Source organism: Dermochelys coriacea, chromosome 15, assembly GCF_009764565.3.
Source record: "Dermochelys coriacea isolate rDerCor1 chromosome 15, rDerCor1.pri.v4, whole genome shotgun sequence".
Lineage (NCBI taxonomy): Eukaryota > Metazoa > Chordata > Testudines > Dermochelyidae > Dermochelys > Dermochelys coriacea.
The window spans coordinates 23139778-23157955 of NC_050082.1; the positions used below are offsets into that span (position 1 = coordinate 23139778).

At 40.5% G+C, this 18178-nt stretch overlaps 1 protein-coding gene across 2 annotated transcripts in view; it reads right to left on the reverse strand.

Moving 5' to 3' along the window:
• LOC119843466 (transmembrane protein 132B-like) overlaps window positions 1–18178 on the reverse strand; it is a 368538-nt gene that overhangs the window by 241885 nt on the left and 108475 nt on the right. For both annotated transcript variants that reach the window (XM_043498093.1, XM_043498094.1), the window contains exon 2: window positions 15784–16672. In XM_043498093.1, coding sequence (XP_043354028.1) covers window positions 15784–16672 — 889 coding nt within the window. The remainder of the gene's footprint in view (window positions 1–15783; window positions 16673–18178) is intronic.

The following is an 18178-nucleotide window of genomic DNA, read 5'->3' on the forward strand; positions in this document are numbered from 1 at the left end:
CCATATAAAACATTTTAGCATGAATCCACTGTGTAATTCATGCCAGAGGTAAATAAATAGAGCCACCTTCAAACAAATGCTGCTTGGCTACAACTAGCTGTTCCTTTAGCATTTCATAATTGCTCATTGCTCCAATGTCTATTGCTTGCACAACTTCTTAAGACTGAATTAGACAGATTTTTTTTGCACAGTTCTGTTACTGTTTTCTTTATATTTTGAAAAATATAGGTAGAATGCATCACACAAGCAGCAGTATCCATGCTAATACAGACAAATGAACATAATTAAAAGGCAAAAGAAGCACTGAAATTTACTGAACTATGTGTAGATGCTTGTGCTCTGTTACGCAGACAACAGTAGCAACTCCATAACTAAGAATGTGTTTGATTTACTATGCTGTGGCAGTGTATACCATCTAAAAATAAGGGTTCAGAACACATAACATACACATGAATGGTCCAGATCACCAAAATCACAAGGCCATCCTCTCCAGGCATTGGCATATTTCCCATTAGTTATCATGCATGTGAATTTACAATTTTCACTCTCTCTCTGCCCCCCCTCCTGCCCCCAAAATTCTATTACTATCATTCATGCATACCTCAGTGGAGGTAGCATCAATGGAATTATGCCAGTGTGGACCAGAGCCAAAACCCTGAATCCAAAACAACCCAAAATTTAAAATTTGTTTGGATCCAGATCCAAGCTTCACTGCTAGCCCCCCTCTATCACGGGACAAACTCCAAAACTCTCAACACCCGGGAACTTACAAATATTAATTGGTACATTTTATTATCATCTCCTATATTAAAGATTTTCTATAAAAGAACTTGTACACGTCCCGCCTAGCTCCTACATTCCTTGCACCAAACCCTCAGTAACTTCAGTGGATGTTTTGAATGCACAAGGAATGCACTGTATCTAACCCTGGTTTTGCTTCTTTGCTTTTTGCTTCCCCCACTCACTGCCTTCTACTACCAGCGCAATTAGAGATGGCTTTTCAGTGTAACTGCCTTCTAACTACTCTCTTTCATTAATCCAACATAAAAAGCTTGGACCACCCGAAGAGAAGAAAGTGATTGCAAGAAGCGAGTAGTTTTGTCACAATGACCAATTAAAACAAGGCATAATTGGGGGTTGACTTGGCCTCCCTCCATTCACCTGCCATAATAGAGAGCTACTAAATGGGGATGTAGCAGCACCCGGCTCCCCTGTTGGCCCTAACTTTGCGCATTTAAATGCCCTCCTTTCAACTTTTCTACCAATGTGGATTGTAGCCAATTATCTGACTTTTATTTCTTTACTTTTCTTAAGCATTAAAATGAACCCATGCACTGAATATTTTTCTTGGAATATTCTATCTTAAGCACTTACATGGCTTCCACTGCTGTACTGTGTGAGCCGTACTGTGTAAACAATCTTTAATGTGTTTGTTTATCCTCACAGGGGTGCTGCAAGGGAGGGGAGTGCTCTTACCCCATTTTACAGATAGGAAACTGAGGCATAGAAAGACTAAGTGACTTATCCAAGGCAACATAAGAAGTCTGTGGCAGAACAGAAAATCGAACCTGAGTCTCCCAAGCCTGAAGCTAATGTCCTACTCACTGGACCATCCTTCCTATGTTCAGCTGTGAAAAAACACACTGGGAAACAAAGGTACCAAAAAGTCTGCCCAGATGCACCAGCATGAATATGAAACATTTAAAACTAATGTCAATGCACTCAGAGTAAAACTTCACTGATTTCAAATGGTGTTACACCATATTTACACCTGTGTAACTGACAGCAGAATCGGACCCAAAAGTCTGTCGCCCAAAGAAAGCAAATTTAAAGGTGCTTCTACTTTCTGTTTTAGTACTGTTCATTACACATAGGACCACTAACGACAGCAATCCAATTTGTATAAACAAGGCTGAGACTTACTGCCTTTTCAGTTAATGAAGACCCGCATTGGGATTTGATCACGTAGTCCTTGGCTGCAGCACACAGCTAAAGCAGCATTCAACACGCAGTCCAAAATAAAGAATCCCCATTCCAATCCCAATGTTGGTTGAGGCATTAAGGCACACAATTTGCATGAAACCAGCAGGTGTTCTGCACGTTAGAATGTTCTCCCCAAGCTAAGAACCTTCTTAATCTACCCTCATACGTCACAAGCTTTGTGAGGGGTTTTTGGTTTTTTTGGTTTGTTTTTTTTTAAAGGAAGTAATTGGGTACATAAAAATTTTACCTCATAACTGGCTACCTTTAAATCACTCGCTGCACTATTGAATATTTAATCAATTTCATCAACTGAAAATAGCTTAATTCATTTCAGGTTGCTGTTGAGCTCAGAGCCAGTTGTGTATGTGCAAATTTCACCCAATTAGTTCCATCTTTTGGGACTTTTACTTCCCATTATTTATTATTTAAATTACCATAATATTTTCAGGCCCCATTGAAATCAGCTGTCCCATTGTGCAACACCCTGGAATAAAACAAAGACACCCCCCCGTCCCAGCCCCAACCTTGAGACAATACGGGTTTGGAGAAAAGTGGTGGTAATCAGTCCAGACAGAAAAGGCTGGATCTTTGAGACATTAGACAAGAAGAGGAGACAAGATTTAGACGAGCTCTGGATGAGTGGCCCTAGGAAGCAGTCCAAGTTAAAGAGTGAAATCAAGCAGATGGGGTCATCACCAGAACTCCCATTGACTTCAAAGTGGCCAGGAATTCACCCAAGATTTTGTTGCATTAATCCAAAACATCCTGCCCCTTTCCTTCAACAGTGAGGGTATAACTCAAAGTTTCCCCCACATCTAACATTAATGACCCGCCTAGAAATCACCTGCTACTTTAGTGCTCCAAAAAGAGAACTCATTCCAGCACAACAGTTAACCACATATTTGACTTTAGGCATGCGAGTTTCCCATTCCCCTATACACTGAAATACTTTATCACATGCATAAAGTTAAGCACGTGCTTAAGTACTTTGCTGAATCAGGGCCTAAACCAACCAGGCTCAGTTCTCGCCTGTGGCCGAGCAAAGCAACACACGGGCCGAGTGGAAAAGGGAGGCTGTCAGGGAGCTGGACACAGTTCCCTGATTCTCAGCTGATTGGCCACAGCATAAACTTCAGGGAGGCGGCTTTAACTTACAGGGCTGGTGAAAGAGCTTCCCCCAGTAGAGAATCAATAGCAGCAAATCCTTGCTCCCCTACACCCCGACCTACTCCCTGCCCAGACCTATCCAGTCCCACCTCTCCGCCACTCTAGGAGAGAAGAAGCAGCCAGAGGAGAGGACATTCCATGAGGAATCTTCAGCCAGTCTAAGATCACTTCACTTACCCAGCCCAGTGGGGACTTAACTGGACCAAAGTATCGAGCCAATCATCTCCAAGGTGGCCATCTCCCTTCATCTAGATTCTTAGATGCGCATCACACTGCAGCACTATGCACCTTCATCATAGCCCCCCAGCCCTACCCTCACAACTACAACGCTTTAGAAAGCGAAATGCCTCCTGAACCTTTTAACAGAATCTTACACTTTCCCCCTCAATATGCTCTCCGTGATGTGCACTATGCCACATCTGTCTGACATCGCTCCCCAGATCTTTACACATTTTGAAACAAAATCTCAAGTTATGCAGAAGCTGGCTGGAGATAATTAGCCGGCGCTGTCATGCTGAAACTTCAGAAAAGAAGGATAGGCCTGAGAATGGGCTTGTAAAATCCGAACTACTTAAAAATGTAAAATCTCATTCCATTACTGTCAACAAGGATAAATTTGTGTCAAGCCATAGGGTATATTGGCATCTTCCAAATATACTGGAAACGTTTTTCACATTTTCCCCTTGTTGGTTGATTATAACAGCTCCTGCTAACACCAATGTAGACAAGAGGTTGTCAGTGCTTCTGCTCTAAATCTTGTTTTTCCATTAGTTTGCTACTCAGATATAAAACTAAGTGCTTCAGAGTCCATTGCCTGATACATTGTATGAGATGCACTGGAACTGATTATGTCTGGCCCCACTCATCTATTTCTAATGCAATCTGGTATACAAGGTGCCAGCTTATATGTGGGTTGCCTTTAAATTTCCATAAATAATTTTTTTCTTTCCATTCGACAGTTAAGTATCTAGAGGCATATGGAGTATACTTAAGTTATTTCATATAAAATATCTGTCTTCCTTGGGTACTCAGATGGCCTCAGTCTTTTCATGTGTTTATCCTTCCCTGTGAGATAGGGAAGTGCTCTTAACCCCAGTTTTACAAAGGGAAAACTGAGGCACAGATAGGCTTCCTTCCTATAGGATATGCACCTTAACAACAAGATGGGAAGCTCTGTATCTCCATAAGCCAATGAGACTCTGGTGCTTTTGCCTTTTGCAGGACAGAAGTCAGACAGAGAGAGAGTTATTGCAGTTAGTATTACTTCATTGTGATCGCATTGTGGTTATTTCTGAGACTATTTCATACCCATTACTCAATAGTGAAACCAGCATCTCGCTGCTATGCTGCCTGTTTTTCATATGAAGAGTGATTGCTGCCCTACTCATTGTAGCAGATCGTTGCCCGTTATCTAAAAGTCCATTAAATGGCTTTACCAGCTGCGGCATTGTGAGTCCTTTGCAATTTTATAGAATTAACCGGGTCATTTACCCTCGTTTGGACATCTATCGTTATTTAAGCTTTTAGTACTGACTGGGCAACTGGAGAAGGTCTGGGAGCCAACAGGCTAGGGATGTGGGAGGATATTAAGATGGGGGAAAGGGGAAGACCTGGACTCACTGGACAAGATGATTCAGACTAGGAATTAGCAAAAGTGGCAGGGAAGATAGATTTGACAAGGAACTGGGATTTCGGGGGAGAACTGGGACTGACTAGACAAGGAGACTGGAACAGTGAGACCGGGGAAGTGGGGAGATTAGGATTAGGATAAGAAGCCTGAGTAGGGGAGACTGGGTAGGCAAGGAGAATGGGGCTGGAACAAGGAACCTGGTGTGGAAAAGAGGCAGTACTGGGAAGGGGACAGTTTGGAGTGGATGGGACAGGTAAGTCCAAACTTGGAGGGTAACAGGTGGAAGAGTCCGAGCCAACTAGACACACTCCCATTCAGAGCCTGGAATGGAAACCAATATTCCTGAATCTCACTGTTCCTCTGCTATCAGAAAATCTCTGTGAAATCCACTGGCAGAGTATACGTCTCATCCCCCTCTAATGCCAGTCCACAGAAGGGATGACAACCTTCTATTGCTATCAGGTTTCAGAGTAGCAGCCGTGTTAGTCTGTATTCGCAAAAAGAAAAGGAGTACTTGTGGCACCTTAGAGACTAATAAATTTATTTGAGCATAAGCTTTCATGAGCTACAGCTACAGCATCCGATGAAGTGAGCTATAGCTCACGAAAGCTTTTGCTCAAATAAATTTGTTAGTCTCTAAGGTGCCACAAGTCCTCCTTTTCCTATTGCTATCAGTTACTCAATTAGATCAAGTACCAGAGGTCTGTGAAAGGGATCTAAAGATTCCAACCCTGCTGATGAATCATGTTGGTGTCTAGATGATGGGATTTCTGTTTTCTCATTTGCTTTTCTAAACACCTCGGAAACTGCACACACAAAAACTACATTAAAAGAATATTAAGACTGCAAAAGTCAAGCACTCAAAAGTTAGGAAATGCCAGAATTAAGATCGTCTATGCAACTTTAATTCACAGCCCTTGTGTGTGTGCATTATGATGCAGTCTTTAACTATAGGATTACATTATTTTTTCCCACAGGACCTGGTCTTATTCAGCGCACAGAAAGAACCTGCTATGGGGATGAGTCAGGATTGCGTAGTAAAGGAGGCTGTTGGCTGTAGGACCCCTGCCTCATTTCTTGCAGGTGTTGGAAGGGGTGGAGTGCATGAGGCAGGTGACTGAAGGAAGAGAAAGGATGGTGTCCTAGGCAATCCATTGCTGCCCTGGAGCACTGGATTTTATCCCAGCCTCTGCCGCAAAGATCCTGTGTGACTCTGAGCAAGTCACATAAACTTTCACAGGGGGTCTCTAATTGCGTGTTCCTCATTTTCTGGGTGCCTGACTTGAGACCCTGGGGTCTGATTTGCAGGAGTGCTGAACACTCACAGCTGCAACCAAAGTCAGTAGGAGCTGTTCTTTGAACACAGAAAGTGCCATATAATGCTACATATTCAAGTCCTAGATCTCTCATATTGGACAGCAAAATTAGTGGAAACTTTGGATCTTAATATCCTGTACGTAAACTCCCTATATGGAAAATGGGGAAAATCTGTAAGTCACTCCGATACTATGGTGACGAGCTCCACAGAAAAACCCAGGAGCAAATAATTGTCTTCAGAGCAGGATTTGAACAATGCATAGTAATAAGGCACGGGGCCACACGTTGTGAGAATAGTGAGAATAACTATTCATTAAGTGAGCACCATCCATCCTGTGCACTGAGTGAGGCAGTGGTATTGTGTAAAAATAGCATATGATGCAATTAAAGACAGCATCAGTCAACCTTAATCCTGGTATTTCCTATCTTTGAAGGCTTGACTTTGCAACCTTAATAATGTTCTTTTAATGTAGTTGTTGTGTGTGGCGTGCGCACACAGGCACACTCACATATCTCATCGAGATGGGTTTGTGTCAATATTAACTGACTGTATCTTAAGTTCTTTAGACATCTTTTTCAAGTATTCCCACACCTCCCATTATGGTCTTCAGTAATAATTTAATGTTGTGATTATTTGTTAATAGAGAGAACTCTGATTAATTTGAGACGGATCCTTCCCTCCACCCCCCACTCTACTTGTGCTGGATTGTTATCTCTTGGCCTTTAATAAGTAGTCATTTTAGTTGTGTAGCCACCATGTTCCTGCCTTGCTACCTGATTCAGAAAGATTTCATTTTAAACGATGAAGGCCATGTTCAGCATGTTCCCACTACTAGCCGCGCTATGTTCCCAGTATTCTGTGTTTTCTTCTTTCCTATGTATTTCAAGGTCTAAAGCCTGTTTTGTTTTTCCTTGTTGCTTTCAGCAGCTATTGGCAGGAGACTGCCTCTTACTATTTCATGTCTCTACAGATCTTTCATTATTAACAAAGAAGTCTTGTAAAGTCTATTTTAATGTCCTGTGTGATTTTTCTCCCCTTAGTAGGCAGACATTTAACCTCATCTGTATGGATTTATGTTTATTAATATAAATTCTTCATATCAGTTCTGCTAGTGAGAGTGATTAGTAAAAGCTAACACTCCTGTATTTCACCTTGTACTAATTCATCCCAAATCAAAAAGTAATTTTCACTGCTGCAATATCCAGAGTGCGGCACAGGGAACAAAAAAAGTATAATCCACCAAATACCTGCTAAGTTTTTAGCTTCTGTATATTCCTGCCATTCCTCTTAAGCATGGTGATGATTGCACCCCACCTACAGCATGTTGTATTTGTCTAGTATAGGATTCATTACATGATGTCTGTACCTTCCTTATTATTGGAATATCTCCAGTCTCAGTTTCCATTCAGACAGAGGATTAAAGAATGACGGGTCATTCATATTAGGCACATGTAAAGTATGCTAATAACCCTATCTTTTATCCATGAACTGTTACTTCTCAGCCTTGCTTTATTTCTATATTTTTATTCACAATTAAAACAGAACCAATATGCCACACATTTTTATAAACAAAGTCATGGCTCCTTTTTTCATAACCAAGAAGTGATTATCCATTACTCCACTAAATGCCACAAAAAGGTTTTTCTTTCAAAATGTCTTTACTGCCCCAAGATAGTGTTAAAATAACTGTGCACTCCAGGAAAGCAATGTTAAACCATCCCCAGCTGCATCTATCTGATGAGACGTCTGTCTTTTCAGTCAAAAAAGAATCAGTCTATCCTCTCTCATTTTTATACAACTTCTCCATTAATATCAGGAGACTCCTTTTGTAAAAAAAAAAAAAATTCCCCTTGCTTCCTCATAGTTTCCATTTTTTCTCACTTTGTATATATTTATTATATACTAATCCATGTATATTACTCATTATAAACTTATGTTAGTAAAGTAAATATCCTTAGGAGTCACGTGTGCATCAGAAGATTGAATTTGGCCTATAGAATTTGGCCTATAGAATATCAGGGTTGGAAGGGACCTCAGGAGGTCATCTAGTCCAACCCGCTGCTCAAAGCAGGACCAATCCCCAATTTTTGCCCTGATCCCTAAATGGCCCCCTCAAGGACTGAACTCACAACCCTGGATTTAGCAAGCCAATGCTCAAACCACTGAGCTATTGTGACCACCTCTATAACACAGGCCACAGAATTTACCCCAAATAATTCCTGTTTGAACTACAGCATCCCTTTTAAAACAAATTCAGTCTTGATTTAAAAGTTATTCCTATGAAGAAGTTTTGCAGCAGCTGAACCACATGCAATTGTGCATCACTGCGTAGGCTCTCACCGACGATATGGAACAAGCCCACGTCACCACTGTGGAACAGGGACAACACCAACATCATTTTGCATAGAGAACTTGCTACAGAATCCAAGGCAATGGGCTAACAGACGGCGTTCAAGCCTAACTTCCAAAGTTCTGTGCTTTCTGGGGTTCAGCACGGCCATTTGCGTGGATGTGTGTCTATCTGTCTATCTTTCAAGTCAGACATCATCTCTGTAATCTGCTTTGCAGTATACAAAAACAATAAATGTCTGCAGAGACTGATTAATGGTCAAAGCAAAGCTGAAGCTTTTAATCAATCAAATTCTGTTTATTAAGAGACTATTACAAAGCCATAGGTTATTCCAATTACTCAGACATAGCTTCCGTAACATAAAAAAGAAGAAAAATATATTTAACTGGTAAATGATTGAAAGCAGTATGTTGTGTCTCTCTGGCTCACTTTCCAGTTGCATTCCACTCAAGATGGGGGCTAGCATTAATAAATGGGAGTGGGTTTAAAAAGTGAATAGTTGTTCCAGGAGCGATCTGTGTGGAAAAGAAATTGTTGTTGGACACACAGAGACCAGCTTTCAAACACGGACTTCTTAATGGGACATGTTCATTGGAAATGTAAAATCTGTAAATGCTGATAAAGGAGCTTGGGTTGGCAACTTGAGTCTACAACGTCAATACAGATTTAGGTGCCATTTGCAAGATAACAAAGGTTTGAGTTTTCCAGGTTGGAATTGGTTAACATTTTGTTTGGGTATGACGGATACATTTTGAGTGCTTTCTAATAGAGATACCTTCCCTGAACCACTTTCTTGATACTGTTGCAAAAAAAAAAAAAAAAAAAACAGGGTCCATCATCAAATTACTATTTGTTTTCCTCACTATCTGCCAAAATAAAACACTGCACAACATAGTGTATGAAATACTAAAGAGGCACATAAAATTGCCCACATCCATTCTGTTTGCATACAGTCATATTAATGAAGTTTGCATCACAGTGAAAATCTTAAGAATGATTTGATTTTGATCTATAGTCTCATCTGAGCCAGAATGGAATACATTACACTCCACTTATAACAGACACGATTTAAAACAATCGGTTATACTGGGCAAAAACATATTTCCCCAAGGCAAACATATTCACTTCAATATATTTTTCTCTGGTGAAAACACACAGAAACTCTAGGTATAATAACCTTCTGGGTTTTTATGGACATTACTAATGGTCTGAGAAACAGGAAGCACCTATAGAGGAAAACTGTTATAAATTAGATGTAGGAGCTACGGTGATTTTATTTCCCTCAGCATAATTCCCTGCTAACTGCGTAAACTTTAGTTGAATAAATTCTCCATAGGCGAAGAGTGAATGTCATTTGAAACACTCAGAGCAGCAACTGCCTCTGCTCTTTCCATCCAGCAGCATCAATGAGCAGGAAACAGATCTGCATTCTGCCTCTTACCTTTAGCATTTAGCTTCCTGAAATAAAGCACCCACTGTTTCTTTGACTTACAAACATAATGAAAGAAATGACTTGCCAGACACTCTTTTGAGTAGTATCTAATTGCTTGGGGAATTTCTACTTTGGTCTTTTAGGCTGAATACCAACCTGGGATCCAAGAATCTCAGGGCTAACATGGACTCCCACTGCAATCTTGGGCAAATTAGTTAAATCTCTTTGATTCGGCTCCTCCATATCTCCCATGGTTTGAGCGGATTCATGGAAACATAAGAACATATGATCCAACATCGTAACATTGGTCCATCTAGTCCAATATCCTGTCTCCATCACTGACGATTAATCAGTACTGTATGCATCAGAGGAAGATGCAAAAAAAAACAGGAGTACTTGTGGCACCTTAGAGACTAACCCATTTATTTGAGCATAAGCTTTCATGAGCTACAGCCCACTTCATTGGATGCATGCAGTGGAAAATACAGTGGGGAGATTTTATATACACAGAGAACATGAAACAATGGGTGTTACCATACAGACTGTAATAAGAGTGATCAGGTAAGGTGAGCTATTACCAGCAGGAGAGCGGGGGAGATGGGGGGACCTTTTGTAGTGATAATCAAGGTGGGCCATTTTCAGCAGTTGACAAGAACATGTGAGGAACAGTAGGGGGGGAAATAAACATGGGGAAATAGTTTTACTTTGTGTAATGACCCATCCACTCACAGTCTTTATTCAAGCCTAAGTTAACTCTATCCAGTTTGCAAATTAATTCCAATTCAGCAGTCTCTTGTTGGAGTCTGTTTTTGAAGTTTTTTTGTTGTAATATTGCCACTTTTAGATCTGTAATCGAGTGACCAAAGAGATTGAAGTGTTCTCTGACTGGTTTTTGAATGTTATAATTCTTGACATCTGATTTGTGTCCATTTATTCTTTTACGTAGAGACTGTCCAGTTTGACCAATGTACATGGCAGAGGGGCATTGCTGGCACATGATGGCATATATCACATTGGTAGATGCGCAGGTGAACGAGCCTCTGATAGTGTGGCTGATGTGATTAGGCCCTATGATGGTGTCCCCTGAATAGATATGTGGACAGCTGGCAACGGGCTTTGTTGCAAGGATAGGTTCCTGGGTTAGTGTTTTTGGTGTGTGGTTGCTGGTGAGTATTTGCTTCAGGAAGATGCAAGAAACCCAAAACTGAACAATTACAGAATAACTTGCTCTTAGGGGAAGTTTCTTCCTGACCATAAGCATAATGGTTTTTGTAGGCCCTGAAGCATGAGAATTTATATCCATGACACATTTTTACCCAAGCAACATGGGGACAGTCATTCACTGTGTTTGTACAATAGGCACTGACTAATTCTGACTGTGATATCCATGTTTCATAATAATATGGATGTTACATTATATGTTTAAATGTTTAATTCATGTTTGTAAAGTGTGTGATGCTGGCAAACCAGGTGCCAGCCCTTGCCAAGACTGCAGGCACGAGCTAAGAACTAACAAACTCATAGCTGGAGACCGGGCCAGTTCACTTGTTTGTTAGGTATTAGTTTTATAAGAATGTATTTAGCGTTTAGACACTATGAATTGCTCTTAAGTCGCTGCATGCATTAATCTCACTTGTAATGTCAGTATTCCAGGCTATTAGAAAATATGTAAATTTTGCTTTATAATTTTGAAAATGTTTGGTCTGACCTTGTGAACCCAGACATGGGAATTGTCCTCCTCCCTAGAAGGGCCATCAAGGAACATTGCAATACAAAGGATTGGTTAATGGCCCTATCACACCTTGGAAATGCTATGTGCAAGGAAACTCATCCTTTGGGCTTGGAAGCTGAATGGAGGAAATAAAACAAAGTCACAGGAAAATTTTCCATCTCTGTGCTTTTAGAACTCTGACAGAACTAGAGACACCAAACTGAAGCCAGAGATCCTCAGGGGTTATCTCCTGGGTCCCCCCTGAAAGACACTTTGAATTGGCAGATCACTACAACTCTGTCACTCAGAGGATTTAGAGAACTCATTTGGTGAGAATATGTTCATTTGCTTTAACCTGTAAATAACTCATTTCTTTTTCCTAGTTAAATAAACTTTTAGAGAGTTTATTACAGGATTGGATACCGGCAATATCTTTGGTGTAAGATCTAGGGTACCACCTGATCTGGGGTAAGTCTCTTGGGACTGGAAGCAACCTGAATATGGTGTGATTTTTTGGTGTAAGCAACCACTTATCACTAAGTCTAGTGTCTGGGTGATAAGATAGACTGGAGAGTCTAAGGGGACTGTCTGCGACATCCGATGAAGTGAGCTGTAGCTCACGAAAGCTTATGCTCTAATAAATTTGTTAGTCTAAGGTGCCACAAGTACTCCTTTTCTTTTTGCAAATACAGACTAACACGGCTGCTACTCTGAAACTGTCATGGGAAGAGTGTTATAGTGACCCAGGAGTTCACATGTGTTACTGGCTTGGCGAAATATAAATCATAGAACACACCACCAGTTTGGGAGTCTGCCCTGTTTTTGACAATCTGCCTTGAGGAAGGCACTCACAGTCGTGAACCAGTCCAGACAGCGTGACAAAATACTTAGAAGAAGAAAGGTGCTGGCATAAGATTTGTTATTCATTCACTTTGCATCTTTGTCACGGATAGTATGTTTCTGTCATCTACTACCTGCACCTTTTTAGACTTAAAAGTGAGGAGTAAAAATGTGTCTAAGTTGCCAGTGTGTATTGCGACTCCTCTTTTCCGTAGTGTTTAACACTCTCTCGGTAAGACACTTTCCAATTACTTCTTGGCCTTTCTATTCCCAAAGTCTGGCTCCTATTTCTCTGAGTCAAGTTGTAGCTCTTGACCAACACTAACTGTTAAAGGCATAGTAATAAATATACAGCACTAATCCCCATGCTGGTTAAGAGTGCCTGAAATTAGGTACTATGCAACTCAACAGTTCTCTGATAAAACTGAAATTCGCTAATAAAACTGCTTGGAAAATTTCAAAAATTACAACATTTCACCTCAAAAAAGTGGGGGGAAAGTTTCCACTAAAATTTTCACAAAAAGATTTTCTGTTTTCCAATCATTTCTATTCAAGACCAAGGAAGCGGATTCCAATTTTGAGAGGTATACAAAGAAAAACGTATTTTTGGTGGGTTAATTTTTTCCAGTTTTCTTCTTTGCTGTGCAATGGGAACGTGCCATGCCACAAGCAAGCAATCATTTAAGCTTGAAAATAAATAAACTACTACAAAGGGGAGGAAGGATATTTGGTCTTCTTGTTAAAACACTGAATAGGGACTCAGACAATCTGGTTCCAAATCCTGGCTCTGCCACGCATTTCCAGCATGATCTTAGATTCATAGGATTCATAGATACGAAGGTCAGAAGGGACCATTATGATCATCTAGTCCGACTTCCTGCACAATGCAGGCCACAGAATCTCACACATCCATGCCTGTGAAAAACCTCTCACCTATGTCTGAGCTATTGAAGTCCTCAAATCATGGTTTAAGGACTTCAAGGAGCAGAGAATCCTCCAGCAAGTGACCCGTGCCCCATGCTACAGAGGAAGGCGAAAAACCTTCAGGGCTTCTTCCAATCTGCCCTGGAGGAAAATTCCTTCCCAACCCCAAATATGGCGATCAGCTAAACCCTGAGCATATGGGCAAGATTCACCAGCCAGATACCCAGGAAAGAATTTTCTGAATTAACTCAGATCCCACTCCATCTAACATCCCATCACAGGCCATTGGGCCTATTTACCATGAATATTTAAAGATCAATTAATTACCAAAATCACGTTATCCCATCATACCATCTCCTCCATAAACTTATCAAGTTTAATCTTAAAGCCAGATAGATCTTTTGCCCCCACTGCTTCCCTTGGAAGGCTATTCCAAAACTTCACTCTTCTGATGGTTAGAAACCTTCGTCTAATTTCAAGTCTAAACTTCCTGGTGGCCAATTTATATCCATTTGTTCTTGTGTCCACATTGGTGCTGAGCTTAAATAATTCCTCTCCCTCTCCTGTATTTATCCCTCTGATATATTTATAGAGAGCAATCATATCTCCTCTCAACCTTCTTTTAGTTAGGCTAAACAAGCCAAGCTCCTCGAGTCTCCTTTCATAAGACAAGTTTTCCATTCCTCGGATCATCCTGGTAGCCTTTCTCTGTACCTGTTCCAGTTTGAATTCATCCTTCTCAAACATGGGAGACCAGACCTGCACACAGTATTCCAAGTGAGGTCTCACCAGTGCCTTGTATAATGGTACTAAAACCTCCTTATCTCTACTGGATATACCTCGCCTGATGCATCCCAAGACTGCATTAGCTTTTTTCATGGCCATATCACATTGGTGGCTCATAGTCATCCTATGATCAACCAATGCTCCAAGGTCCTTCTCCTCCTCCGTTACTTCTAATTGATGCATCCCCAGCTTATAACTAAAATTCTTGTTATTAATCCCTAAATGCATAACCTTACACTTCTCATATTAAATTTCATCCTATTACTATTACTCCAGTTTACAAGGTCATCCCGATTCTTCTCTAAATTGGCAATACCTCCCAGCTTTGTATCATCCGCAAACTTTATTAGTACACTCCCGCTTTTTGTGCCAAGGTTAGTAATAAAAAGATTAAATAAGATTGGTCCCAAAACTGATCCCTGAGGAACTCTACTGGTAACCTCCCTCCAGCCTGACAATTCACTTTTCAGTAGGACCCGCTGTAGTCTCCCTGTTAACCAATTCCTTATCCACCTTTCAATTTTCATATTGATCTCCATCTTTTCCAATTTAACTAATAATTCCCCATGTGGCACAGTGTCAAATGCCTTACTGAAATCTAGGTAAATTAGATCCACTGTGGTTTTCTTGTCTAAAAATCTGTTACTTTCTCAAAGAAGGAGATCAGGTTGGTTTGGCACCATCTACCTTTTGTAAAACCATGTTGTATTTTGTCCCATTTACCATTGACTTCAATGTCCTTAACTACTTTCTCCTTCAAAATTTTTTCCAAGACCTTGCATACTACAGATGTCAAACTAACAGGCCTGTAGTTCATTGGATCACTTTTTTTTTTTTCAAAAAACCTTGGGCAAGTCTACATTGCCCTCCAGTTCAGACTACAGGGGATGTAAATAGCACTGCATACCAAAGTGCTGCACTGTAACTCCCCCAATGGATGCTACAGGCACAAACTAAAAGGGCTGCAGACTACAATAATGCAAACTAGGAACCTTTTAATTCAGGGACACAGCATTTGCAAGGATTTACAACACAGCACCTTGGTGTGCACCACTATTCACACCCCCGTAATCTGAACTGCAAGGCAGTGTAGTCAAACTCTTAATCTGTGTGTCTCAGTTCCCCCATCTGTAAAAAATATGGGATAACATTTCCCTACCGTATGGGAGTGTTGTGAGGAGCAAGAAATAAATACTTTGGAGGTGCTCAGGTACTATGATAATAGGTTCTATAAGAGTAGATGGATTAAAGCTACATCAAAGCAGTGGAAAATGCCAATTATAAATATTTCTCGAGCAAAATGGACAACCATAGTCAATCATTCTGGCTAGCCTACAGGAGCTATAATGAGTAGAAGCAAAGTCAGTTAAACTAGTCATAATCAATGACACATTTTATAAGAAAGTCATACAATTATTAATGGCACAGACTTCAAAGTTAGCTTCCAGGTACCAAATCCTATTATACTCACAGATGCTTAAAGAACACTCATAATTTTCCCCCAAGCTGTACGCCAAATCTTGAAGTCCTTTCTGAGGCAAACACCCACTGAAGTCAATGAATCTATACCTGGGGTGCACTCAGCCCCTGTTATTTGCTGAATTGTTTGAATACATAAAGTATTTTTTTTAAAAACACTTACCTTAATGTAAACTGATCTGGGAGGGAGTCACCGGTAAGGGACACATGAAAGGTTACTATGTCACCTTCCTTGACAGGGTTGAGTGGTAAGTGGATCATGATGTTCTCATCTAGCTTCAGTGAAGATTGTTTTAGTTTATGTTGAGTTGGATAGACAATGATGCTACCAATCCTCTCCACAGGCAGCAAAGCCTCATGTGCATTATCTTGACCTGCGTGTACGTTGTTTTCCCATTTTGCATCCTCAGGAGAACACTCCCCATCTGCTGCATACATTTCATAGAAGAGCTCCACAGTAATGCCCTCCAACAAGGCTGCTGTTTGCTCATGCTCCAAAATCAATGGTGGAGGGGAGCTGAACCAGCTCGGCGATAATTCCAGTTCTGCGACACATAATCCTAAATGACCTTTCAACCTACAGCTGGTCACAGCTTCTCTAGCCTCCAGGAAAGCAAACATCTTTACACAGGGCAATCTCTCTGCAGAATCATAGTCATCCCAGTCCTTTCCCGCAATATAGAACAAGGCTTGCACTTTAGGTCTGTTGGAATATATTGAGCTGTCGATTATGTGTGATTTTAATTTCCAATTAAATGTGAATTCATTAGCGAAACCAAAAGGAGCAGAAGTCAGCATTAGGTCCTCGGGAACAACTTGTTCCACTGAAAAAGGTCCATAAGTTGCATTTACTACAGGTGGCTGCTTGGCTTTGTAAACAAAGAATGACTGCACCCTAGCCTGCAAACTGGAGTTCCTCATGATATCTTGATTGGCTTCTTTGAGGAAGAAGGAAACATCAGCACTGGAGATGTGATAGCTCATGGGGAGATATACCGGCAGGTTTGAAAATCTCTGTGTGCTGTCCATGACTCCTCCTCGGCTTTCCACCACTGCAAACCAAAGGAAAAAGAAAAAGAAAACAGAAAAAGAATTCTAATATTTACTTAGCAATTTTTCTTCAGTTCCTCCCAGAAGCAATTATTTACTATACATCATTATTGTTAGTCACCTCTACAAAGCATTTACATATTGTCATCGTGAAGGTAACCTGGCTCACTATTAGACCTAGTATGCCAATACTTAACATTCCATTGTTCCTGTAGTGCCCCTTATAAAGTTTGCCAGAAGGCCTTGATCCAAAGCCAACTGAAATCAAGTGGATTTTGGATCAGGCACTAGTAGCAGAGATAAGGCCAGGTTCTAGTTTGGGTTCTGCAAAACCACAGATACCTATGAATTTTGAGGGAGGTTTCAGTGGAACAGTCTCTCAGGTCCAGGGCGGCCCCAGCAGAGAGATGAAACCTGATCTTTTTGATCCAAAAACCAGATGTTTTAACATAATTCCACTTCACAAAAACCTTCTAAAGGGTTTCTTCCAATGAAGAAGGGAAAAAATTCAAAACCCTAAAAGTAGTCAGAAAACAGATTTGTCATCCTCTGCCCAGCTCGAATTCCATTTTTTCTACCACAAAACATTCCGGGGGGGGGAGGGGATGAAGAGACTTAGATTACAAGGTCTTGGTTTGGGCCCATCTCTAATGAATAGTGAAGTATGGTCCAAATGGACTATAATACTAAAAGAAAAGGGAGGAAAAAATCACATCTTCTAAACTAACATTTTTTATTTTATGGCAAAAGTCCAGTAAAAATTGATCCTCTGGGAATCATACCAAAAACAAACAGAATCCAACTTATTAAATACAAAGCAGTTCCATAATGTGAAGAGATCGAAGGAACAATGACAGATTCTAAGGTCAAACCTCTTACAGTCTATATTTAAATCTCAGGACGCAAATGTAACGTTTTTCATTGTTGGTTACAGAAGATGCACAATGCTACAGCTACAGCAACAATTACACCTGTTACATGCTAGATGACTCAGATACTGTCCACCAAAATTTAGCACCTATAAAAGCTGTAATATTTAAGCTGCCTTTTCAAGTTGTGTATTTAACAAGGCTACATTTCTTGAAGATATGTTATAAGGCAAATCTCTTCATCTATTCGCCCTTGACTTGTTCTCTTTTAAAATTCCACTCATTTATTTTTGATTGCTTGATTTTTTTTCCTCTATTGCTTATTTAAATCCCTCCCCCCAATTTATTATACAATTTCTTCTTCTTTTTTTGCTATATATTTCAATTTTTTTTAAATGGGGTCACCAAACTGCTTTTTCCCTGAATGTACAAGAAAGTATAAAAACATCATAACACGCATTAGCAAAACACAATATTCATGAAAAGCATCCCCCCTCTTGCTTTCATGCACACAGTTTAGCTGAGATACTCCCACCATGAGTGCCATACATACGTACATATATATAGGCTATGGGTTTAATTGTGGCTTTGCTACAAATTCCAGGTAAGGGGCAGTGAAGTTGCGCTGCTCTGGAGCCA